The sequence below is a fragment of the Melopsittacus undulatus genome, chromosome 11 (genome assembly GCF_012275295.1).
Source record: "Melopsittacus undulatus isolate bMelUnd1 chromosome 11, bMelUnd1.mat.Z, whole genome shotgun sequence".
Lineage (NCBI taxonomy): Eukaryota > Metazoa > Chordata > Aves > Psittaciformes > Psittaculidae > Melopsittacus > Melopsittacus undulatus.
The window spans coordinates 10,786,397-10,813,242 of NC_047537.1; the positions used below are offsets into that span (position 1 = coordinate 10,786,397).

The following is a 26,846-nucleotide window of genomic DNA, read 5'->3' on the forward strand; positions in this document are numbered from 1 at the left end:
ATGATGTTCTCACTCTGGGCTTGTGGGAAAAAGGCCACATTCCCTTTCTTAGGTCATACGAGTGCAAGAGATGACAGTCTTCCAGTCTAACCCCAGGGCATTAAGCCAGTTCAGAATGAGCCTGGGATAGACAGCTTGGTAAATCTGCAGCAGCTTTTGCTCCTTCTGGAGGTTCCCAGCAGGTGGGAGGGTAATTTACAGTGTTAAATTACAAGGCACTGATTTATTTCATGTTGGTGTGTTATTGCTCCATAAGAACACAGGGGTTGCCATTACTCGTAATGGAGTCTTGCACTTTATTGTCAAGTGCTCCTTTTCCACTTTGGTCAACAGTTACTGGACATGAGTGTTACCCACTAAGGCAACAGCAAGAGGCAAATAAGCATAAACCAAACCTCCAAACTCCTCCCCAACAAACCACAGGTTTTAGGGAACCCTCCAGTTTTGAGGACTGAGATTATTGCAGTGGATGTTCTCAAGTTGTGCTCTGTGCCCATCAGACTGCTTGTTCCCTGTACTGAGGGACTAAAAGCCATCAGTGCCTTTGCTTACTGGTTCAGCTCAGACTCCCATCTCTGGTGCCATGCTCAGCACCACAGCCACAGGCTGATTGTCACCAGTTCCCTTATTAGCATCCCATGTCTCTATCCATTGAGGTTTCCTTTAGCTGTAAGATATATTGTTTAAAAAATAAGTTCGGGTGATGCTGGCATCCATCTGTGCATTTTCATTCTGTCTGCAGTGCTTGCAACTCCTGCTCAGGTGCTGCAGCATCTTACCCCGGGCCATATTGTGCTGCAGCAACAGGGAGATCCTGCCATGTGGCTGATGCATGAGTTTTACCTTAAGTTGGAGCCTTGTCTTTGGTGTGATGGGGCATACAAAACTCAACAATGTATCTGCCTACCCTGCAGTTCATTGATGACATCTGTATCTCTATCCATTGTGTAATTAATAATGTGTATCTCAATGTTATAATGAGAGGTGTGTGCTGTACCAGAACAGAGCAGATGGAAGTGCTGACTGATCTATCAGCTTAATTGCAGATGCAAGGGGAAGTTCTGGCTCCCTGACCTTCTCCCTGTTGCCCTCATCACCAGTTCTGTGTACATGAGGCATCCTCTTTGCTCCAGTGCTGGTACCACTATCTTGGACTCTTCACTGAGCTTGTTCAATTCACTGGCCCAGCAATAACTGATCTGTGTTTTGGCCAGGTTAGATTCCTGCCAACAGCTTGGGTAGGACAGGCCTGTGAGAGGTCTGCTGGGGACCAGAGCCCGTGTGAGCTGAGGCAGGGCAGGGGCACTCTGCATTGCAGCAGGGGTGAGCTGTGGTGGGAAGGTGTTGGCTGTTGCCCCCTGGGTGATGTGTTCACCTTCATAGGTACCACACACCTCTGACATGGTGGAACATGCAGCTGCAGTGAAGTGAAGGCAGCCTGTCACTATGGTTACTTTTATAAAACCCCAGCTTGGTTTATGTTGGAAGGGACCTTAAAGCTCCTCCAGCTGCCACGGGCAGGGACCCCTTCCACTGGAGCAGCTTGCTCCAAGCCCCTGTGTCCAACCTGGCCTTGAACACTGCCAGGGATGGGGCAGCCACAGCTTCTCTGGGCACCCTGTGCCAGCGCCTCAGCATCCTCCCAGGGAACAGCTTCTGCCTAAGGGCTCATCTCGGTCTCCCCTTGGGCAGGTTCAAGCCATTCCCCTTGGCCTGTCCCTGCAGGCCCTTGTCCCAAGCCCCTCTCCAGGTTTCTTATAGGCAAGACTTTTTTTGCCTTTCCACACTGAGCTTTTGCAGTGGATGTTTTCAAATTGTGCTTTTCCAGTGCCTGACCTTCAGGTTTGGTAACTACAAGTATTTGGTTACCTGCTGTGTGAAGGCAGGTGCTTGGGTTGGGAAGGAGAGATATTATGTCCTTGGAGTTGGTGAGCTCTGGCATTTCTGCTTAGCACAGTGAGTGGCAGAGTACAAATGAATGCTGGAAAACAGGCATGAAGCTGAGGGAGCTTTGCCAGCAGGTTTCCTGCAGTCAGGAGTTGGTCCCATGATGGGCAGCTGGTGTCATTCAGGGAACCCAGGAGTGGATCTGGTCAAGGCAGGATCATGGTTCTTTCAGCCAGTTTGAAAATTGTTTAGTATTAATCTGTCTTTCTGTCTTGCAAGTATTGATTTTCACATACACAAGAAAATGCCTGTAGCAGCCTGACATGTGGTGGTCTAGGGAGAGGTGCTGAGTGTTCATTCACACTTGTGAGGTGGGCTGATGCCAACCTCATGAAGTTTAACCATGCCAAGTGCAAGGTCCTACACCTGGGTTGGAGCAATCCCAGGCACAGCTACAGGTTGGGCAGAGAAGAGATTCAGAGCAGCTCTGCAGAGAAGGACTTGGGGGTGTTGGTTGATGAGAAAATGAACATGAGCCAGCTTCAGTGTGCACTTACAGCCCAGAAAGCAACTGTATCCTGGGCTGCATCAAAAGGAGCGTGACCAGCAGGTCGAAGGAGGTGATCCTGCCCCTCTACTCTGCTCTCGTGAGACCTCACTTGGAGTATTGTGTGCAGTTCTGGTGTCCTCAGCATAAAAAGGACATGGAACTGTTGGAACAAGTCCAGAGGAGGCCACAAGGATGATCAGGGGACTGGAGCACCTCCCGTATGAAGATAGGCTGAGAAAGTTGGGGCTGTTCAGCCTGGAAAAGAGAAGGCTGCGTGGAGACCTCATAGCAGCCTTCCAGTATCTGAAGGGGGCCTACAGGGATGCTGGGGAAGGACTGTTCATTAGGGACTGTAGTGATAGGACAAGGGGAAACGGGTTGAAACTTAAACAGGGGAGGTTTAGACTGGATATAAGGAAGAAATTCTTTACTGTTGGGGTGGTGAGGTACTAGAATGGGTTGCCCAGGGAGGTAGTGAATGCTCCATCCCTGGCAGTGTTCAAGACCAGGTTGGATGAAGCCTTGGGTGCCATGGTTTAGTGTGAGGTGTCCCTGCCCATGGCAGGGGGGTTGGAACTTGATGATCTTAAGGTCCTTTCCAATCCTAACTATTCTATGATTCTATCTTAGTGCTGGATGCGGTTGTTTAGTCTGGAGAAGAGAAGGCTCAGGGGGGACCTGATGGCTCCCTACAAGTGCCTGACAGGAGGATGGAGCCAGGAGGGGCTGGGCTCTGCTCCCAAGGAACAAGGCATGGGACAAGAGGAAACGGCCTCAAGCTGCACCAGGGCAGGTTTAGATGGAGCTGAGGAACAATTCCTGCCCCAGAGGGTGCTCAGGCATTGGAACAGGCTGCCCAGGGCAGGGCTGCAGGCACCGTCCCTGCAAGTGTTCACACAGCGTGGAGACGAGGCCTCAGTGCCATGGGTTAGGGGTGGCCTTGGCAGTGCTGGGAATGGTTGGACTGGATGAGCTTAAAGGGCTTTTCCGACCTGGTTGGTTCTGTGATTCTGTTCTATGTTGGCTCTTGCCCAGCTGCCCTCTCTTCACCACCAGCTAAGGAGTGAGTGACATTGGCGGCTCTGGAAGAGCCACTGTCCCTCTTGACTTGCAGGGAGGGAGGGAGGGAGGCCTTTGACAGAACTGTAGGCTTTGGCTCTCCAGATCATTCATTTAACCTGCTTTAATTTTGCCTAAACAAAGGAGGTGTCTGTTTTCATTTCCTTCTGGATGCTCTTTGTCTGCAGCTACACAGGCACTGGGAGGGAGAAAGGTTTTTCCTAAATTGTTTGTTTTATCTTGGGGAAAAAGAAATCCAGATTTATGATCAGCTCTCCCTCCCCAGGGCTCTGCCTCAGGAAAATCTTCTGGAAAGCTGTTTTCAGCTTCTACTTCAAGAAGCCTGTGGCAAGCTCTCAGTACTTCAGCATAACAAAAGTTCACGCAGTTCAGAGCTTTCATGATTACAGAGAAACTTTGCTTGGGATTTTCAGAATGTCCTAGACACAATTAAAGGAATTTCTCAGAGAGGAGAGTGCAGGCTGGGGACTCTCCAGCAGATGTAGTCACTCAAGGAAAACTTTATTTGGCTTGGCTGGGTCCTGCTGTCATTCCATGCTCTTTCATCCCACCACCAGCCTTTGTCTCTCAGCCTGTTGTATGATCTCTCTGTCTGTCTTTGTCCGTCCTTCTTTCAACCTGCCCTGTGTTCCCTTGCAGGCCAAATGGGGCAGCGTTAACCTGACTACTGCCAAGACAAGCAGCAAGTTGGGATGAACGAGGGGGCCTTTGGCTGTCATGAGACTTCAGTCACTCACTTCCTAGAATTAAAGGCTGCGAGTGGATCTGTCAGCCAGCCAAGGCAGAGATAGTGATTGGGGTTTCACTTTGTTCCTTTGATACTGACTGGAATGTGTGCACCAAATGGGAAGACAAGATTTGCATCAAAGTTCTGCTGGAAGACTTTGGCTAAACCTCTTTTTTTCCCAGTGCCTGGGTGTGGAAGTAGTGCAGCATCTTCCTGTGATGCACAGCCTGAGGTGTAGCTCTTTGAGGAAATCAACCTCTGCTCAATGTAGAGAAGGGAAAATACAAACTTGGAGGGCTGCTCTCTGTGCTGTTGGCAGCTCTTTGTGATAGCACTTTGTCCAGCACTGCTGCTCTGGGGCATGGCTTGATAGCATTATTGACTTCCAACAAAGTGCTGCAGTGGTCACAGTAAGGGCTGTAAAAGGATTCCATTTGGGAGATCAATATATCCTTTGCTGCACGTAAGTCTGATAGAAAGATTTTGAAGGTCTTTATTTCAAATGCCTTTGGTGGAGGAAGGCAACCACTTGGAAGGCTTTTACAGAACTGCAGCTCACAGACTCCTGCAGAGTGTTGGATTGTTTAGGTAGCTTTGTGTCAAACTTGGTGACATGTTTGCATTGCCAGGGAAGCCAGAACAGACTTCCTGATGAGTCTGCTTTGGTACTCCAAAGGCAGCGCCTTCACTTCTGAACCTGCTCCAAACTAATGGCTCATGAAGTCTGTGGTAGCTCCTGGACAGGATATGCTCTAGATGGCACAAATAATTGCAGAAGGTAAGTACTGCATTCAGTCAATTCAGGATAGAACTGTTGTGACAGTGCATTGGCACTTGGATCTTTCAGTCCCTAGCAACTGCATGGTGCTCCACTTCCTTCTACTTCCCACTGCTCACTTGTTTAAACTGCTACTGAGTCCACATATTTAGTACCCTTCACTTCAATATCTTATGGTACTCATTTTCTATTGTAAGACTTTTTGCATCCCCTACTACATCATTATTATTCTAACCATGTGCTTACATAGGTCTGTGATGGCCGACGTACTCCAAACCAAAGTAGTGCTGATACCAGGTTCAGTGTCAGGCTGTGTGTCCAGCAGTGTACAGTGGACAGTTGTGAATGACTGGAGCGCTGTGGTGTGTGGTCTGGTTCTTCGTGGGATATGATGACATGCAAAAGGCCTTAATGAATATTCTATTTTAAATTACATGCACATTTTAAATAGGTGAAGTGATGAACAAATAAGTGCATGAAAGGTGGTTCAACTTCTGTGTTCCAGAGCTAACAGCTAATTCTTAGACGCCTCAAGGCAAAATATTTAGCAGTATTGATCCTCCTGTGAGGCTGGAGACTGAGGAGACTTTAAAGTCCTGGAGCAGTGTTGTTGTGCTTTTTGGACATGAGCTAGTTTTCACCTTTAAACTGCAGTGTGCTGCTGTGTTGATCAGTGGAGAGCTGTGATTGCAGCACCATCCTCTGCTCAGTGGTTTGGGCTTGTTGTCACTGGTGAAGTTGTGATGAGGTTCCCTCCCAGGCCCTGATGCTAAGCTGATTACTGAGGTGGAGTGAAAAGCCTAAGAAGTGCCTGTGAAATGGGGCTTATTGCCACAAATCGCTTTATAATCTAGCCTGGCTTCCTTGGACCATTGCAGCACCCGGATTCTCTGTAGCCCACCCCATCAGCCATCCCTGAGCTGACCAGGGGCTGAGGAGTCAGCAGGATATTGCACACTAAGCTGTTTCTCTCCATTTTGATTCAGCAGTGTAACTCAGTATCTCACACTAAAAAGACTTTCCATTGGTATTCATGGCTCATATAACAGCTCCTCAACAGTTTCCTTCGGGTTCGGAGGGAAAGAATCTTTCCATGCATAATTTAATCACATTCAGCACTGCAGCACTTGGGTTTCTTTTTCCACAGAAAATCTATAACATCTTGTTAGTTAAACCTTTGACTTTCAGAAATGCCCTGAGCTTGCTTATCTTGCTCATTCAGATAAACACCTCTCAGCATCCTGTTTTTCTTATGTCATACGAACAGGAAGAGAGCGATTGTTTGAGATGTGCGTCAGTCATCATTGTAAGCAGGCAGCCCCGTTACCCTCCCCATTGCCATAGAAACCATCAAATCTCTTCAGCCACGAGGGGGGAGCTGACAGGTAGCCTTTCTTTTCCACTTGCCCTCCCAAGAGCTCATGTATAGGACCTCTCAAAGATGAGTTTTCTTTATTTTCACTAAGAGGGTGCACCCCTAAATTCTGCAAGTGAATAAGCATTACTCATTGATCTGCAGTAGCAGTGAGATCTTTTATTCAGCCTTGTATCTCGTACTGGAAACCCTGAAAAACTCCAAAGCAAGCTCTTCAGCCCATGGAAGCACCGTATGCAGTACCAGACAGAGTTTTGCCTGTGTGTATCATCTGTAACATGTCCTAGAGCAGACTGGGGTGAGCCAGCTGGCTTATGGAAATACATTTGGCTATTCTGCAGTCACTTGAAGGTGACCTGCAGAGTTGTGTGCATAGAGGGAGCTGATTCAGTGTTTGGGGCACATTTGGGATTAATTGGAACTCTTCCTGACACTTCAGGGTGGGATTTTCCAAAGCAGCATCAGGAGCAGAAATATGAATGAAGAACATGTTATTTGAAGATCCTTGCTATCTCTGGCAATATTGAGTATTGGTGCTGGAGACAGAGCTTTAGCATAATGCTGAGGTGTAGTTAGCTGTAGGAAGAAGAAGGAATTTTACCACTATTTTCTTCAATGTAGGCAAAGTAGCAGTTACACTCTGCCTGTGGAGATCTTCATTCAGCCTGGACAAATGGCTCATCTCCACCTTGGTTACTTGGGTCTTTTAATTACATTGTATATAACATGCAAATCAGTTTGGTTCAATATACTTCCCATCAAGAGCATGGATCCAAGGTGATCATCTGCCCTTTCAGTTGCTCACAGCCTGTCCTACCATGCAGGCAGAGGAGGAGGAAGAGGAGGGAGGAAAAGAGAAGGAGGAGTGTATGCAGGTGGCAATAGTGTCGAAGTCTTTATCTCTTCAACACTCAGCCTAAGGGACAGAAAGGAAGCTGGCCTGGCAGCGGGGATCATTGGGTACCTGTGCCTTGGAGGAATGGCCAAGGGAAGAGGAGTGGGGGGAAGCAGCAGAGTGCATGTGGTGACTTCCTGAACACGGTGCTGTGTGATGCAGGGAACTGTCATTCAGCATCTGTGAGCCAAGGTGAAGTACTGCTGGTGGTGGGTTAATGTGTGTTCCTTTCATCCCCCCCTGATGCTCAGACTGAAGATATGGAAGTAAACAGAATGGAGGTAATTCCTGCAATCTACGTGTACAGAAATGGACAGGGATGAAACCTGCAGAGGCATTTGCTTCAGTTCTCTCTATCTTTCCTCTCAGCAAATTGGTTAAGGCTAAAAATACTCCTGTGCTTGGGGATGACACCAGTATCTGCAGCAGGCTGAAGGGTTTTGTGGTGGTTTTGGTTTTTAACTAGTGGGAATGATTTGCACAAGTTCAGCATGTATTGAGCAGAGCAAATAAGGAGGAGCTCTCACTGGCATGCTGCGAATTTCTAAGTAAATAATAAAAGCAGTAAGTGGCAAAATGTAGCCTGTTCTTAAATGTCCTAGCCTCCTTCCAATGGTTGTGTCTCCCTCCTCCGATTCTGCCTTTGTCAAGCATTGGACAATAAATGCTGAGGGCTTTTTCCTTGCTGGGAAAGTTCATTTCAGTTGTAATCTCTGATTGCTGGCGCAGGGTGCCCAGAGAAGCTGTGGCTGCCCCATCCCTGGCAGTGTTCAAGGCCAGGTTGGACACAGGGGCTTGGAGCAAACTGCTCCAGTGGAAGGTGTCCCTGCCTGTGGCAGGGGTTGGAGCTGGATGAGCTTTAAGGTCCCTTCCAAAACAAGCCAGTCTGGGATTCTAGGATTGTATGATCTTGGTGCTTACTAATCTTTGATATTGAGGTTACAGCCCATCTTAACAGATGAGGAAACCATTAGCAGTGTTGCCAATTACTTGCAAAAGGTTTAAGATTGTTCCATTTTTAGGCTTTTATTAATTTGTATTTCATTGGCTGCCTAGGAAGCAACTTCTTAATGTTATTTTTAGAATTGCTACTCATGTAAAACTAGGTGCACTTCTCCTTGACAAGCTAGGGTGTATGGGAAGTGTCCTAAAATGACTTCTGCTGGGTTGGGATGGTGGGTGACCCAAAATCATGTTCTGACTGACGCTGTGAGATGCTTTGCCACTGTGAGATGGGACCATGGGGACGGGATGTTTCTGCTCCCTGAGAGCAGGGTCATCTCAGGCTGTGTGGGGATGTTCCCGAAGCCACGGAACTTCGTGGTTAGGTCTCATTTTTATTTCTTTAGTTGTTCCTGGGTCTGAAGGGCTTTTCCTGTTCTTGTGCTGCACCCGGTGGTGCTGCTCAGGTGTCTGTGTGCACCGGCTGGGAGAGGGGAGTGTGAGTGCCCAGTGGTGGGGAGAGGAAGGTCCTTGGTCCCAGTACTGGGGCAGGAGGCTCTGAGCCGGCCCGGCCTGCCTGCAGTATGTGCTCAGCAGCTCTCCTTTCCCTTCATTGACTGAAAGCACTAAGAAAATAAAAGGCAAATGGGACTGGCTGCCCTGCTCAGACAAACCAGCCTTTGCTTTTAATGAGAGTGCTTTTTGTTTGATCTGTGTTTTTTGGGGGGGAAATGATGAATTTTAGCCATTATGAAAACAAAAGCCATGGTTATTTGTCCGGATTGTTTTATAAGAAGCATATGTGTGCTTTATTATTCTTTTGCTTCAAGTGTGGGGATTGTTTTCAGTTGGGAGGTTGCCTTAGAAGAATGTGAACTTGTGACTCACTGAGAAATGGAGCATGTATTAGCAAAATTGTGAGGTTTCCTATTATGTTTTCATAACTGGAATGTCTCAGAATGAAGGGATCTCTTTTGCCCTCAGTTAAAGAATGGCTTTTACTGCCATTGAGACAGACCGGATTCTTTTCTAGAAAAACTTGTATTGCTTTCAGTACACTTTTACTCTACCCACCATTGTCTGTTTCCCTTTCTCCAATCCAGCATGGCAGTTCCTCTCTCCCAGTGTTCAGCCTGTGCAGCTCATTCTCAGCCATGTCCCTATTTGGTTTCTATATCTTGACTTTTCAGTAACAATGCAGTCAGCAATAGAGACCAAGGTATGGCTTAACATGGTGAGCTCAGGAAGGGGTGGCCTCAGCTAATGGCATCCGAGGAATTCCAGCTTTTTTCTACAACAATCAAATGAGAAACATGAAATGAACATTGAATGCAGAGCTGAATGCTTTGTGATAAGCTTTTGCAAGGATATTAGAGAAAATACAATTAGTAGAGCTAACCCTGTGACATGGTACTGCATGCTGTCACATTAATGCAGTAGATGAAACCCAGAGACTACAATTCAGGAACTGCTGGCCCTTAGCTTGCTATCCTATATGCAAGCTACATAACTGAATTAGATGTTTCTATTAAATCAGGTTTTTCTGAAAAATGGCAAAGAACCACCAGAAGATGAGCTTCTAGATACTTGTTGGAGCGAGGCCAGAGGAGGCCATGGAGCTGCTGCAAGGGCTGGAGCAGCTCTGCTCTGGAGCCAGGCTGAGAGAGCTGGGCTGGGGCAGCCTGGACAAGAAAAGGCTCCTGAAGGGGAGACCTGAGAGCAGCTCCAGTGCCTAAAGGGGCTGCAGGAAAGCTGGAGAGGGGCTTGGGCCAAGGGCCTGTAGGGACAGGCCAAGGGGAATGGCTTGAACCTGTGCGAGGGGAGACTGAGATGAGCTCTTAGGCAGAAGCTCTTCCCTGTGAGGGTGCTGAGGCGCTGGCACAGGGTGCCCAGAGAAGCTGTGGCTGCCCCATCCCTGGCAGTGTTCAAGGCCAGGTTGGACACAGGGGCTTGGAGCAGCTGCTCCAGTGGAAGGGGTCCCTGCCCGTGGCAGGGGTTGGAGCTGGAGGAGCTTTAAGGTCCCTTCCAACCCAAACCAGGCTGGGATTCCATGATACTGATCTCCCCGCTGAAGTGAAGCAAAATATTTCCTGCTGATTGGAACAACTGTCTCATTTGAACTCCAGTGAAGCTTTCCTGCTGCTTTTGATACAGGGGGAGAACTGGGATAGGGAGAATTGTTTTGTATTGACCTGAATTTTCCATCTGGCCTATGAACCAAAACATAAACTGGTTCCATAGTTTCAAGTGCTCTCTGGACCACCTCATGGCTGTGCATTAGGGGATGTGAGTACATTCATTCCAGTAACAATTCCAGTCATGGGTACATCATCTCCTGTGCAGAGGCTGCAGGAGAAACCTAGGGCCCAAAGGTCTCCTCTCCTCTGGCAAGCGGGAGTAGATGACTTTCATGTAAGAGCATCACAGGGCTAGGAGAAATGTACCACAACAGTGACAGCTGGTCAGCAACTGGAGAAACAAGGAACCATTCCTGGGAAATGAGGGTTCTGGCTGCTGACAATGAACTGATGTTCATAATCAGGTGATTGCAAGTGAGAAACTCACTGCATTTGGGGACCATTTTTTTCTGTCATGGCTGATGCAGAATCCTGCACTGACTGTTAGAGCAAAAGGTGAATCTCAATGTGTGAATGCAGAACTGGAGAAATAAGTGAGAAATGTTTCTCCTTTGGGGAACTGAGATCCACAGACCCCAAAGGCTCATCTTTAATGTTAAATTACAGGGGAGGTGTGTGGTGTGTGGAGTTTCTAAGCCTGTGGTAACTGCTTGTGGTTACTTCCCTTTGGAAGCCTTCTGAAGCCTTCTGTGTGGTGGGGTTCAAAGCTCAGTCGATGAGAAAGCTGTAGCTAAAACTGGAAACCGAGCTGAAGGCTGGAGGGAGCCACACATACCTTCTAAAGCAGGACCCTCTCCATCTTGCTGCTTCACTTCCTTATTTGAATTCAGCTAAACCCACAGAGTTATACAGTTTAAAAGCATATTTGTCTTCTGTGGGAGTGGCGGTTAAGGACCTGGGAGCTGGGATGGTGAGTTTTGGAGCTCTGGAAATGGTGCTAAATCTTCTGAAATGGTTTTGTGACATCTGAGCTTCTTGTATGTTTTGCAGTGGAGGATTCAGTGGTGGGATGTAATTAACATTTAAATGGATCAGGCTCTTACAGAGCATTCCTCTGGCTGGCTGCAGACACGGCTACCTGAGACCTTCCCTGCCAGCAGAGAGCGCGGGAGCGCTTTGTTCTTAGTGGGTGTCTCATTGCTGCAGTTGGTGGGGATGGGGATGAATCACTGAGTGGTTTAATCCTTAGTCACAGAGTTCTTGGAAATGAGCTCTTATCATTCCTGGAAATATCCGTTGTTCCTAAGACACAGACTCTGCCATGAGAAAATGTTAGTGAGCCTTTGAACCCCCTGGTGCAGGTGCATCTGAAATCACAGAATCACAGACTCACAGACTGGTTTGGGTTGGAAGGGAGCTCAAAGCTCATCCACTTCCAAGCCCCTCTCCAAGTTTCTTATAGGCCCCTTTAGGTACTGGAAGACTGTTGTAAGGTCTCTGCAGACACTCTCATGAGTGAGCATCCTCACCGTCCCAGTGTGGTGCTGATTTACATTTAAAAGTAATGCTCAGGATGAAGAAGGATGTGTCGGGAACTAATCCTGGTAATGGTGTTACTGGAATGTGAGCAATATCCCTGAAAATCATCAGTCTCCCTTAAGACACCTGTAGGCAGTTTAACTGATGATGAGAAAGTATCCAAGAGCCATAGACTGCCTTGGTTCACATGACCTCACAGATCTGGTCAGAAGATGATGTAGACAGTCATTAGGTGATGGGTGCTCAGGGTGCACAGGCCCACGCTCACTTCGCAGCCCGAGGAACATGTGCTGGGCACTAATGTGGGGAGAAACTCCAGGGGCATGGGATGGACTCAGAGCTCACTGAAGCAGCACGTGCTGTGGGGCATGGAGGTGTGGGGGGGATGCAGGACAAGCCCGGCAGTTCCCAGAGTTTCTTGCCTTGGTACAGACCTCCTCACCATGCTTCCTCAGGAGCTGGGAGCTGTGCCCTCTTGGCTGCTCGCAAAGTTGTTTGGGTTTGGATTCTTTGTGGGGAAAACTACATTTTCATTTTCCTCTTCTTTCCACTCCCAGTTATAACTATTTGGTGCAGTGCCATGTCCATTAGGCACAATCCTTTGTGGTTTTTATAGGCAGAGAGCGAATTGGATGAGAGCAAGGAAGAGCTGACCCTGGCTTTGCAGAGGAGGGTGGCTGAGCCCTGCTCCATTGATGCAGATGCAAAGCAGCAGAGGTTGTGTTTCCTTGTGGGTGAAGTAGGAAACATGATCTTTGGCACTGTTTGCAGAAATACAGGCAAATTACAGCAATGCCATTAAATGTCATTTAGAGCACGTGTTCTCAATAAGAGCTGGAGAATGGATTGGTACAAGGGGGATGGAGCAGCAATAGCCGCAAACACACTTCTCAGGGTAGCCTATCTATTGAGTTCTGATCTGCTGAAATAAAGCTGCATCCCACCCCTGTTCTGCAGCTGATGTTGCATAATAACCCTTTGCTCTTCCCTCCCTCTGAAACCGTGGAAGAAAGTTATATTGGCCTTGCTACCGGGTTATGTTTTACCTGCATACACCAGAGATGACCACACAGTTACTCCAGAAGATACAGTAATAAGCAAGAAGTTGCCCAAAGTTCCCAGTTCACAGAATCCCAGACTGGTTTGAGTTGAGGGTTAAGCATCTCTTGAAGGTGAGTCTTCAGCACCACAGGGATGTGGCAGGACGAAACCCTTTTTGGGCATAATCCTAATTGATTTTAAAAGAAGTATTTAATCTATATCTTATCTATTTTCATTGGGGACCATTAGCTCTCATCTGCATGACATCTTTACCCACTCCATGGCTCTGCAGTGTGTTATGTGTCTCTCCCCATACCATGGGATAAATCCAAGAAGGAACAAATGACAGAAAAGGCCTCTACAAAGCAAAGGGAGAGTGGCAGGGCCGTGCCCTGCTGGCCATACCCACATAGTCACATACACATGCTTCTCCTTAAGGCTTTCTACTTAGTTTAAAATAATACAGCACTTTTGTTTCTTTATTGTCTCTACTTCCTCTGCTTTTTTCTTTAATTGCAGCCCAGGATTTTACAATGTGTATTGCACAATACCTGCACAGTCTGAAATGGGGTTTGTGTCTTTTAAATGTCATTTTGCATTGTAAGGAGAAATTCCGTATGGAATCATTAGCTTAAAAATCCTCAAGGTTAGGAGGTTTATTTCTGTTACATGTGCTCATTACGAGGCGCAGCACGGAAACCTGGAAAGTAGAAAAATCACCGAGTTTCTCTGGAGGAATTTTCTATCTCTTTAATTAAATCAGCTTTGTTCATAGAGGTTCAAAATGTGTCACTAGAAAATGCAGCCATTCGCTTTCTGCATTCACTCGGGGTGAACTTGGCACCTTGCTGAAAAAACCTTAGACAAGGTAGGTTTTGATAAGAGACTTGAATTGATTCTTGCCCAGCTCAGTACTGGTTGTCATTGACATTAGACAGCGTTGGGTGAACCCATCCTGCTGCCAAAACAGGAGCTGGCTGAATGACTCTGCTCCCTCCTCAGTGTGTCCATTGCCTATATGGGGATATGGTTTAGTTTTTGAGTACAGCTGGGCTACCTGCACTTGTGGTGCAACACAACTCTGACACATCTAGAGCCTTTCTTTGCCTTACAGAAAACCACCTCAGAGGCTTGCTGGGGCTCCCAGAAGTTTTTACCGATGGCAGGTTTCGGGGGTATACTAGGAGAGAATGTGCCCAAAACAGCTGGTAAGAGTAAAGATTCACTGATCGTTTCCTGGGCAAATTAGATTTGTTATGTATTCCATTAGAATTATTTACAATCTTATTAATTTGCAAGGCAGAGGTATGAGTTTCTGCTGAAGGGAGAGTTGACCATTAGCATTTTGTTCTTAACCTTTTCTATCCATGAATTCTATCATATCCACCATAATGAACTGGTTGGTGGATATGATCCTGCATTTTGGTCTCATTAGAACCCCTCCTTTTTGAGGGGTTCATGAGTTTTCTGCATTCTGTATCTTTTCATCAGTGACTGTCATTTTTGCAGGGTCATGGGGCATTCACTGGCGTTTGACACGAAGTGACAAAGTGATGACAGATTTTCCTCATTGGTAAATTCCTCCTCTGGGGTTGGATGTCTCACTTTCCCCTTGTGAGACACACAGGGAGCCTCAGTTAGAAAGTGTGTTTCTCTTGCTGGGGGGGGGGGGCTCAGCAGAACCAGTGAATAATGCAGCAGGAGTTTGCAAGAAGGCAGCAGCAAACGCGCTGCTGTAGCTCAGCAGCCTGCGGGCACCGCTTTTGTTGTGATCACAGCAGGTTTCCAGTGATGTGTGCACAAAGGAGAAGCAGAGAATGAACAGAAAGTAGTTGATGGCTTTCCTCAAAGGCACTTTGCTAACTCAAAAATATAAGCCTTGTGGTTTATATGGTTTTGAAATGTAACCGCAGATACTGAGAACTGGAAAACACTTGATGTACCATCTCCTCCAGTTTTGGTGCCAGATGCAGGGCGGGGAAATGGGTTTTCAGAATGAAAAATGCCCAAAGGAAATAAGCTCATGTTAAAATCTTTAAACCAGGAGCATACTGTTTGGAGAAACTCAGATGAAGAATCGTTGGATCCCAGCCTGATTTGTGTTGAAGGGACCTCAAAGCTCACCCAGCTCCAACCCCTGCCACAGACAGGGACCCCTTCCACTGGAGCAGCTTGCTCCAAGCCGTGCGTCCAACCTGGCCTTGAGCACTGCCAGGGATGGGGCAGCCACAGCTTCTCTGGGCACCCGGTGCCAGCTCCTCAGCACCCTCACAGGGAAGAGCTTCTGCCTAAGAGTTCATCTCAGTCTCCCCTCAGGCAGGTTCAAGCCATTCCCCTTGGCCTGTCCCTACAGGCCCTTGTCCGATGCCCTTCTCTAAGTGCTTCTCCAAGAAGTCTACATCATTTATGTCTTGATGGAGTGGGTGCAGATGGGCATTTCTGAGAGCTCCACCAAAGAGCTATAGCCTTCTTTTCATCAAGCTTTGTGAGGTTTTTTGTGGTCTGCAACCCCTGTTTTGAGCTGTGAAAGATCAGTGTCAAACTGAGGACTTACTCTTCCACCTTGACCCAGAGACTGAATGAGATTAGCCGCCTGGGCCTAGTCTTGGCCTTTCCAGCATGGTAGACCTGTCCACCCTTGGCTGCTGTCAGATAGGGGCAGTCAGAGCTGGTTCTTTCCTACTTACCCTGCTGCTTTTTCTGCAGTTTTACATGGCCCCATCCTAGTTCTGTTTGCTTTGCTCACTGAATGGCCCTTACAGCTGGGCACCTCCTCAGTGTGCAGGAGTCTGCAGAACTGAACATTTCTCTAGAAGCAGAGATTTTGCGTGTTCCTAGTGTGACACATAAAGGTGTTTTTCTGGCCTCTATGACTTAGCCTTGCATTTACAGGCACTATTCTGTTGCTGATTTAATACATGTAACTTAGCAATCACCACTTCTTGCTCCTACTACAGTGTCAGGAGGTTGCTTCAGAATGTTCCCATTCTTGTCATCCGAGTTGAGCCCAGATGCACTTGTGGTTCAGTTGTGACCATTTGGGAGCGGTCACTTTGCTTTGTGTTTTCTTGCCATGTATTTCTTCCTCTTTCCCTTTTGTGTTGAGTAATCATCTGCTCTCCAGATTTGTTCTGGAAGGCTTATGAAGCTCTGTGTAAGGTCCAGTCCTTTTTTTTTGTATACCCTGCCATTAGTTTTGTGCTGCTTCTCTGGTTCCTTCTCAGGTGTGGATGAGCAGGAACCTGTCTGGTATTCCTGCTGGAACATAGCAGTGCTGTTACTGCTTCATTATCTATGCCAAAGACACTAATTTTTCACTCTTTAAGGATCCAGGAGAGCCATGATGAGGCCAGTCTCCCAAAGAGGTCTTGGAGGAGAAAGATGGATTGTTCATTTCTTTCATGAGCCAAAATGATGTGCACCTTCACACTGATGTCTGCTGTCCTAGCTCGAAGATAGCTAGGTACAATAGCCCAAGATCCAACATGAACTGCAATGTCTTTCCACTCTGGTGGGACTAGGCTGAAGCATAATGTTGCTTTGTCGTCTCATATGTATTTGGCTCTAGGAGTGACTGATTGTTATGTTTAGCCTCTGACTGCCTTTCACCCTTAGATACCTACAAGGCTTTACCAGGTAAGGAGGTAACAGGGTGCCCAAAGAAGCTGTAGCTGCCCCATCCCTGGCAGTGTTCAAGGCCAGGTAGGACGCAGGGGCTTGGAGCAAGCTACTCCAGTGGAAGGTGTCCCTGCCCGTGGCAGGGGTTGCAGCTGGATGAGCTCTAAGGTCCCTTCAACCCAAACCAGTCTGGGATTCCATGATTCCATGACACAGCGCTGTTCTGACACCAGAGTACTGCAGGTAGTATTTCGGTGATTTCTCTACTGTTCAGCCCCAGTTCTGGAGCACTGAGTGGGAATTGCCTATTTCTTATGCATGGAGAGCACAGAGAGCATCTGGTCTCTGAACAGAGAGCAAAATCTTTTTGACAGATCATGGCAGAAGATGGGTGGTTGCCATCCCCATGGTTGACCTTCTCTTGCTGCAGAGCTCTGCAGCACCCTGAGATGTGGCGTGGACATAACTACCCAGTGGGTGTGTTCCTTTCCAGGGCTAGGGAGGGCGAAGGTGGTTTTCTCCTGACCTGTGCTTGCCCTGTGCCATGCTGGCAATATGTTGAGTCCTTTCAAACTGGCTTGAGAGATGGTTGCCATGTGTCTGTGTACTGAAAAACCTGAGATCACATTTCTGTGACAGGGAGGTGAGGTAGGGAAAAGTCACGTAAGAAAAGGGCTTGGTTTTTTGCTTGAGGTTTAGAAGGCTTTTTAACAAGTTGAATTATTGGCTGGATCTGGAGCAAACCACTGCTTTCCTAACTGCTCTCATTTCCTGTGTCATTCCAGCTTGGTCACTGCATTAATTACAGCTCAGATTTACAGTGTATTTGGTTACACACTGGGCTGCAGGCTCCTTTTTTTCCTGTGCGTGTATAAATTTCTTCGGGAGCCAGGCCAAGAGGAGGGGGGATGTGTGTGTGTGTGTATATATATATGTGTGTGTGTGTATATATATTTATATGCTTTGATGTTTAGTCACTAATTTTGCAGGGAGAAGCGATCTGGTTTTTCTGCTGTTGTAAAAAGATACCTTTCCATGGAGCTGCAGTAGTGGGAACAGGCGGTGTTTGGAGAGTTCAGGATTTCAGAACAACCAGAGATGAGAGAAAATATTATCTTATGAATTGTAAATGTGGCACTTTTAATTTGGCTGCTGTCTCCCAGAGGTTCTGGGTAACGGGAACACTGTTTTGCTCTTGGCTTGACCAGCAATCAGCTTGCTACTGAACTAGTTCATAAACTCAATGCTTCAGAGTGGGGTTGGATGAGGTGGATTTTTTCTCAGTTGAAGTAGCTTTTTGTGACCTGAAATATGAAGTGAGAGGGGAGACTAAGCAAGCAATCTACCACTTAGAAATGAGCTATTTAGGAACCGTAGAATGCAGAAGGTTATTGAAAGGGTGTTTCCATTTCAGTTGAATGTTTTTCTTTTGGCTTTTTAAAAATATAAGAGGAGGTGCTCACTGAATACACAGGGGGTGTTTCTGGAGAACTCATTCATACTTTTACATTCATTCTGAAGAATGTGAACATTTAAACTGTTGATGCAGTAGAAGATTTTTCATTCAGAACATTCTGAGTCATGGTTTTATAAGTAAATGATTGGGAAATAAATAGAACCAGATATCAAAAGTCTTACTGCTTTTAAAATTAAATATCCCTAAATATTTGGTTAAAAAATAGTGGTATGATACAGGTATGAATTAGAACAGATCATAGAATCATTGAATCCAAGACTGGTGGGTTGAAAGAGACCTTAAGGCTTGTCCACTTCCACCCCTCTGCCACAGGCAGGGACCCCTTCCACTGCAGCAGCTTGCTCCAAGCCCCTGTGTCCAACCTGGCCTTGAACACTGCCAGGGATGGGGCAGCCACAGCTTCTCTGGGCACCCTGTGCCAGCACCTCAGCACCCTCCCAGGGAAGAGCTTCTGCCTAAGAGCTCATCTCAGTCTCCCCTCAGGCAGGTTCAAGCCATTCCCCTTGGCCTGTCCCTGCAGGCAAGAGAAGAATTCCAAATCACATCCTTTTGAAATAATTGATTGCTATTTTCAGCCTTGCCACTAATCCCAGCAGCATTTCATGTTTCCCCTTCCTCAGACCACATCCGACCTGGGCTGCTCCCAGTCCCCTGGCTGGCCTGGCTGGGCTCACACGCAGGCTGCCAAGCACCTAGAGCCCGAGCTTCCCAAATTCACCTGCTCGCATCTTCCATCCACAGCTTGTGATGAAGTTAAAAATTTTAGAGCCATTTCATTACAAATTAGCATGTTGATATTCCTTTCCAACCTGTGCAAGCTGCTTCCTCTTCAAGGACCATTTTGGTTTGATATTAACAGAGTAAGGAATGTGTTGGATGCAGCACAGTTGTTGTACATGCACCAGTACAGCTTTTCAGTATTGGAGCCCAAGCGGGTGTTTAGTTAAAGTTGCTGTCTGTTATTTCGTGAGGGTTTCAGAGTGAGGATTTTAGCACTTTAATCCTGAGTGACAGTTGGAAGGGTGGTGGTTTCAAACACAGTGGCATAGAGTAGCTGATTTCTCCTGGGTGAAACAATGCCCCAGTGTGTCTGGGCTGCCTGTACAGAGCCAATAAATCTGTTTTGTTTTGTTTTTCTCCCCCCTTTCTCCCTCTCTCCCTCCCTCCTCCAGGCCAGGACCCACTGCTATTGCTGAAAGCCCTTCAGCTCCTCTGGACAAAGAAAGAGATGGAGAAGGTAAGGCTGAGCCGGCCCTTCATGCTGCAGTTAATAACTGCATGCAGAGCATGTCCAGACACAGAACGCTTAGGTCAGACCTGCAATTCTTCATGATCGCTTTCAGTTCCAGCACACAGGGGAAGAGCCTTTGCATTTGCAGCAACAAGTGAAAAGAAAAGGTAGCTCTGTGTGATGTGAAGCAGCTCCGGGGCTCATAGAAAAGAGCTGGAGTTTACGGAGCTGCCTTACAGAGCAGGGGAGAAAAAATCAAAGTTGCTTTTGTTTTCTTTTAAACACTTTTTTTGTCCATTAAATGGAGGATCTTTGGGGGAGGGGAGGAATATTTCTAGTAGCTGAAAAAATTAGGGTAGAAGTCCTTAGAAAAGTGCTCTTTGCCAAGTGGAATGATATCAAAGCCTTCATAGTCAAAGTATTTTTACTGTTTTCTCTGGTTTGGTTTGGATTTGCCATTTAGAGTGGTGAATGCAATTTACACTCCCTAAAATCAGTGCTGTCTTTTGATATAGCACCCTATGGGCTCTACTGGCAATTTATCATAGGGAGTAAAATATACTTAATCTAAATTTGGGAGCTTGAAAACTAACAAAAGCAGTGAATCTCTCAGCTCAGTGGTGAGTTTCCGATGTTTAACCCTGCATTGTTTAGGCAGGTTCTGAGCAGAGATGGTTTCTCAGAAGACCCCAAACCTGCAGCTCACCGCAGAGCTGTGTGAAATGTGTCTTGTGTGGCTGAGTATCTTGGAGTACATGATCCATCCTAGGTGTCTGGGGTGTTTAGTTATTCTCCTTGTCTGCCACACTTAGACTTTGCATTACTGATAGTCTGTAATTCCCAGCTGGAATGATTGAACAACTGGAAACACAGTGCGAGAGGTGCCTTTCTAAATGGTCCATCACCGACATAGGTTTGAACTCAGCAACTCTGAAGCCTTGAGCTTTCTGTCAAGTTATATTAGAGTTGGAGGAAAAAATATTGTTAGGCCCTGAGGGCAGTTTATGCCATAGAACAGCAGTGGGAAAGAGGAATCTTCACAATCTCTGCACTGCAATCCCCAGCATGTGTGTGGATTGCGAAGGAAAATACTCTGAAAAAGAGCCTCCCACTGAGGTGTCCTTGGGCAGGAGCACCACAGCTTCCCTGCTGAGGGTGGAAAAGCTTGAGGAACCCCATGAGTAGCATTCACATGTTTGGTTTGTTTCGGGAATGGTTATCCCAGTGGGACATGTGGGTTTACAGAGCAGAAGGACTGCAGCTCCCCAGTGTCTGGCCCCCTCGGCCCACCCTTCAGGGCACGGCCAGGAGCGTGTATTTGAGCCTGGAGGATGTATTTCTGAACAGGGAAAACCTTTTTAGACAAGAGGGGGCTGTGGTGGGACTAGGTGGTGGCACAGCAGCAGCTGCCCCCAGGGTGGGGAACACAGCACAAGCATCCCCGGTGTTACTGACACTGAGATGGGCTCATCCGTGCTCAGGTCATCACCACCCTTCAGACAAGCCCTGTACCTGCAGCAAGCATAAACACCTTGTTCAGAGGCAGCTGGTGCCCTGCCCTCTGAGCTTCTGCTTACATCGTGGAATCATGGAATGGTTCGGGTTGGAAGGGACCTTAATGCTCATCCAGTGCCAACCCCCTGCCACGGGCAGGGACACCTTCCACTAGAGCATCTTGCTCCAACCCCATCCAACCTGGCCTTGAACACTTCCAACTGTCTGGTTCTAATAAATTGAGGGAAGTTGCCTTAAGCACACCTCAGTCTGCTGCATTGCCACTGAAAGGACAGGGAGCTTCTCTGCCTTGGCTGGGCGCGAATGTAAGTCAGTGCTACCTATCCACTAGTGTCAGTCAGCCCACTGGCCTCAGATCGGTGATCACGAGCAGAAGGAGCACATCTGACCTCAGTTCTGGAACATGGCTATGAGAAGTGATCATTTCCTCCATAGAAAGGACAGGTTTGGAATAACCAAGAAGCAGACTGCCCTGTTCTGTGTCACTAGAAATAAGGGACCAGAACTGAATGAAGGACTATGTAGTTTGAGCATCAGCAAAATTTTCCTATTCCCATGATCTGTCAGGCTGTAAAAATCCCCCAAGGAGCATTCCCTGCCATGGGAATCAATTGAAATGGAAATGGCAATTACATGTTTGAGAGGAATCCTTCTCTGGCAGAGATGCAGGCAGGCAGCACAGCACTCTTTCCTCACTCATTTAAATGTCTCATTCCTTTTTCACTTTGCTCCCCCCCCCCCCCCCCAAAACTATCCAGACCATAGCTGAAGCCTTCAGATTGCTTGGAAGTGTTGAAGAAGGCTTTTCCCTGCTTGACAAAGTCTAGCTGGTATGAAGTCAAGGCTCGGTGTAGATAACAGCAGTCAGTGCTCCTGGCAGTTGTGTAAGTGCTGGCTCGCTCATGCTCTCGCAGGACCTGGTGTCTGCTAGAGCCCATCCTGCCAAAGCCTGGGCTCAAGCCCAAGGAGGAGCCGAGCCGTGTGGTGAAAGCTCTTGTTCAGTCTAAATGTGCTGCAGTGGGGCTTGAGGTGGGGGGAGAGAAGAGAGGCTATTTAGAAACAGTGCTGTTTAGTTGGTGAGTTGCTCTGTTTTCCCTTGGCTGTTGTGTTGGATATTTGTGGTTGGATAAGAGCTTGCCTTTCCCTTCTGCTGAATCTTGCAGTGAAGTTGGAGCCCTGTGTTTAACATCACAAATTCTTGCCACAGGGAAAAATACTTACAGGCAGAAATGTGTTATCTGAAGTCCCATCTCTGTTAGTCATCAGCTTTTTCATACTGCTTTTGATAATCTAGTGAGAAAGAAACAGTGTCTGTCGTAAACGATGGGTTTTGTGGTTTTTCCAGACATGAAGGACACTATGGAAAAGAGCTGCCTTCCAGTAAATAATGTCCATGAATAAAATAGAACAAATTCATTGGCAAATTTTCTGTAGGTTTTCTTTTGTTTTCCATGTTCTCCAAAAGTTGTTTCCATTGGAAGCTGCGACTGGGGCCATGCACAATAAATTACAAGTGCTGGCTGCTGGCGGGAACGAGCATCTTTGGGATTTTGCTTTTTAGCCAGAAAAGAAAGAGAGCAGCTGCTCGTAGTGATTTCTTGTTTTCTGTCTCTGCTTTTGCCCTGCTCCACGCCAGTACATGTACCATGCAGTGAAAGGTGCTGTGTGGGGACTGGAGGATGCCACTTCTTCACCCTGCCAACCCCCCAAGCTCCCTGGAAACTACTTCTAATGTAAACATTATCAAGATATTGCTCAGTACTGCTAATTTATCACTTCTACCAGATGGGTAGTAAGTAGCCTATTAACATTCACAAAGTGAGTGGCCAATTCCTTCACATTTCTAAACACATCACCCCGGGATTCCTAAGATTTATGGCCTGGAGTTTTCCCATGTTCTGAGCCGCTGTGTACGGCCTTTAGACTCCTGGAGGAGGGCAGTGCCTGGCATGCAGGGGCATGGGGCAGACAGCAGAAAGTACCCTGCTCAGGTAGGTTTGGAGGGAAAGAGCAGGATTTGCAGGATGGCAGAGTTCAAACTCTGGTATTTCAGAGAATCATTTCTTTCCTTTCAGTCTTGTGTGTAAATCCAACTATTTCAATACTCACAAATATTCCTGTTCTGGTGAGGAGTGTTATTGCATTGTGGGTGTAAGGTCAAATATGAAAGTTTGTGGTACAGAAGTGAGACGGAGGGGTTTATGTGCTTTATTACTTGTAGGTCTGTTGGAAGATGAGTAGGTTATGAGCTGGGTTATCTACCTTCAGTATTGCAGTTTTCCTAGTAACACCCCTTTCTCCAGCTCCCTTCTTTTCTCCCCCTCCCCCAAATTCCAAGCCCCTTTGTCTGCCCCATGGAACAACTTCTCTGTCTTTATGGGATAATTAGTGTGGACAATTGCTGCTTTTCCCATTGGGTTTGAGGTGCAGTGAGCCATGAAGGAATCTGTAATGACATGAAAAGTCACTGGAGGCGCGGATGGTGGCTGAATAGCAACAGTTACCTCTCTGAATAGATTAAATTAAAAAAAATAAAGCTTTGTGTTGGGCTGGGGGAAGGGAGGATTCCCTAATCTCTTTGTACATGACAATGTGGGTTTGTATCTCAGCAGCTCAAGGAAGAAATCAGGCGGGGCTTCGCAGGACTGCGGGACCCATTGGCAGGACTCCTGGACATGCTGGAGGGCAGCGGTGATTGGAAGAAGAAGGGGCATTCCCTCGGGTATTACATCACCACGGAGCTGCAGCTTTGGATAAAAGAGCATCCTGCTGCTCAACAGGTTAGAAAAAGAGAGAGCAAGAGATAGAGGACAATTGATTTTCACATCCCTCAAGTGTCCCCAGTTTCACTTTATTCTATAGTCTGATGTCTCACATCCACGTATCCATACATCCATCTCATACATCCTGGTGTCTCATACAACCACGGTGTGAGGAGGTGTGAAATTCATACTGAGATGTTATCTGTTGTATGCTGGCCTGAAAACAAAATAGTATTAGAAGCTGTTTCCTCTTCTAAGCTGGGATTTCCATCTTTTCAGATGAAACCACTTTGATCAAGCTTTGGTCTCTCAGCCTTTGCTGGGCTGGAGGCTTTCCCACTGGAACTCACATCCCTGCTGTCAGGATAAAACCAATTGCAGTAACCCACTCTGTATGTTCTTCCAGTTCTCCAAATAGAAGCCAGTTACTGTAGGATTGCTTAACTCCTGCCATATGCTAGGGATCTTTTATCATGTGGAATGCAGAAAATGGAGCAGTAATGGCTTTTCAGCAGCTGAATGATTAGCTTTGTAACATTGTGTCATCAGATTGTACCTCCCAATGTTTACGATTCCTTATGCCTTCATGTATTGTGTCCTACTGAGATTTTCTCTTTTTTGTATGCTTCTGGCTCTGAACTGCAAAGATACTTCTATATTTGTGTTGTTTCAGTTCCCATTTTTCCAAATGGCTCCTTTTAGACACTGAGCTCTGCTCTTGAAAGTATCTGCAGAGTGAAGTACCACTGGCAGTTCCTGTGTCCTAAGAGAATGGTCATGTAGGCATACAAGGATTAATACTTGTATCTGTGCGTCTTTTGAAGATGCTTTGCTTTTCCTGCCCTTCTTGCTCCCAGGAGCAAGCCTGGCAATGAAAATTGAATTCCTGTGCCTGATAGGTGAGATCTTCCTTGAGGGGAGTTGTTGGATTCAAACATTTTCTGCTGGGAACGAGAGGGGAGGGTTTCTGCACAGCTCTGTTAGTAAAGGATGCATTTTTCCAGGTTCATATTTTACTTTTGCACAAGGCCATGTGGCTTTTCCAGAATTATCCTGCACACATTTCATGTTTTTAAATTGGATGCTGTGAAAAAAATGTGGATCATATTGTTCTGATTTCTGCTTGCAGACTCCATGGGGAAATTGGAGAATCCCTTCCCAAGGAATTGGCTTATTCCCCTGTTTAAACAAGCTGCATTTTCAACTGCCATTGAATTGTAGCCATCTCTACTAAATCTGTCTTTGATTTGCTTTTATTATTATCATCTTTTTCAGTCTGACATCAAGCTGAAGAAGCTGCAGGCCCGTGTGCTGAGTATACTAGCCCAGTGCCCAGCTAAGCTTCTTGACCCTTTGATTAGCATTTACCAGCTCCATACAGCAGACCGGAACTATTTGCTTGGACATGTCAGTCATCTTTATCACAAGGGCGATTACAAAGAGGTGGGTCATGTCTTTCAAACACATTTACCTTCCCAGCTCCCCAGTTCTCTGTTAATGTCTGTGTCCTTCTTTTTTGGATGCATTTCAATGTGAATTCCATTCCATGGCAGCAGCTGCACGCTGTGAATGGTGCAGCTCAGCCTGGTCTTCCATGGACAGGAGCAGGCTGTGTTCAACCTCAGTTTTACTAATGGCTGAGTACAGAATAGCAGTGAATCCTTCCCCCAGCCCTTTTTTGACCTTTGGAAGTAATAGGTGAATAGGGTTTCATTTGGAGAATTTAAGGAGATGGTTGTGTTCTCTTGTTTTCCTTCTCCTTGGCATGAAAAAAAAGGGATTTTAGTAGTTTTTGGCAGACCTGCTATGCTACCTCCAGTCTGCCTGCAGCGAGGAGGGATTGGGAAATTTCTGTTCCCACAGGATTAACCTAACCAAAGCAATCTCAGTTTGAGGAGTTTTGAAGCCTCTCTACCATTGAGGCTTATATTCACAATGTGTTAGTACTCATGGATTTGAATTTGGGTGGCTGACGCTAGCAGGAGTTCACCCAACCATGAATTTGATATGTTTTACCTGTGGTTTAGAGTACTTGTGGAGTACTTGCATCACCTCTGGCATCACTGGGATATCTTGGAAGCCTTGCAGGTGTTTCCATGAACAAGCTACAATGCTGTTAATGACTGGGGTTTTTTAAGGCAAAAGAAATATGTTTGTTCTTCTCAGAGGAAGATGGTTCACTCTTGTGGTGTAGAGCAGCTTGATCTTGCTTAGCAAAAGAAGCAATTCAATAGCGTTTCTAAATGTTCTTCAGTGAAGCTGAATTCCTAAGGGAAACTGTGGAATTTCTTTCTTGTTGATTTCTTTGAATAATGAAACAAGGATGTCTCGTATGTGATTAGAAGTTCACAGGTAGCTGCTTGAAACTTAATCTTTTACTCAATGAGATTTTGAACGTGCTTGAAAATCCTGACAGAACACATATACTTGTGTGATCTTTAAGTTCATGGCTCAAAGATATGTGTTGTTTTCATTAGAAATGCAGTTCTTTCTAGATCTGGTTTTGGACAGCTCTGAATTATTTGTATGTGTAGAATTGTTTTTCTGTTCTTTCTTCCACAGAAAAGCTCATTTACTGCTCATTCCCAGTGTGAAGAACAGGAAACCTCAACTGTTGCCTACCCTCAGCCATAACTTTCTTCTGCTTTTATTTTGTTGCCAGAAGGATGAATAGAATTATCTTCAAGAATAACAGGAAATCTTTTACTGTGCTTGGGGACTGATCTTACCTAAATTCACAGCAACTACCCCAAAACCCCTGGAAGTAAGGCTTGGAGCACTTGCAGTGGGCCGTGGCATGTCTGTTTGTGCCGCTGTTTCCCATCTTTTAGATGGGGCAATAAGGCAGATTCATGTAAGAATTTTGGCTCTTCTGCCTCTCACCTGAAAGGACAGAAATCCTTATAAGTCCTTGCTGTCAGTATTTAATTCCTTGCTCTATTTACAATAAGACACTAGGCATTTATGTCAGAGCACATTATTCTCTTTGCTGCTTTGATGTATTTCCTACTGTGGTGTGCAAACCACAGAGTTCCCAGCTCTGCCCTGTGGGTTAAGGCTCCGTTCCCTCACAGAGGTTTTGCAGGAAGATCTCTTCAGAAAATGAGATCTCAGAGATCCCTGGGAGCATTCATGGTGGTCAGCTGTTCCTGAAGCACATTCAGTGCTCACTGTGTACCCTGTTCTGGTATTGCTGGTCAAAGGCTGAGCTGGTTTATGAATCAGGGATGCCCCATCCCTGGCAGTGTTCAAGGCCAGGTTGGACACAGGGGCTTGGAGCAAGCTGCTCTAGTGGAAGGGGTCCCTGCTGGTGGCAGAGGTTGGAACTGGGTGAGCTGTAAGGTGCCTTCC

The 26,846-nt window shown here is 46.6% G+C and overlaps 1 protein-coding gene across 7 annotated transcripts in view; it reads left to right on the forward strand.

Annotated features, from left to right (window-relative positions):
• Positions 1–26,846, forward strand: part of EXD3 (exonuclease 3'-5' domain containing 3) — a 286,325-nt gene that overhangs the window by 73,993 nt on the left and 185,486 nt on the right. For 5 of the 7 annotated variants that reach the window (XM_031042579.2, XM_031042591.2, XM_031042590.2 and 2 more), the window contains 3 exons: positions 19,160–19,224; positions 23,343–23,513; positions 24,771–24,938. In XM_031042579.2, the coding sequence (XP_030898439.2) occupies positions 19,160–19,224; positions 23,343–23,513; positions 24,771–24,938 (404 nt within the window). The remainder of the gene's footprint in view (positions 1–19,159; positions 19,225–23,342; positions 23,514–24,770; positions 24,939–26,846) is intronic. The other 2 variants (XM_031042586.2, XM_034067536.1) reach the window with 2 other exon arrangements.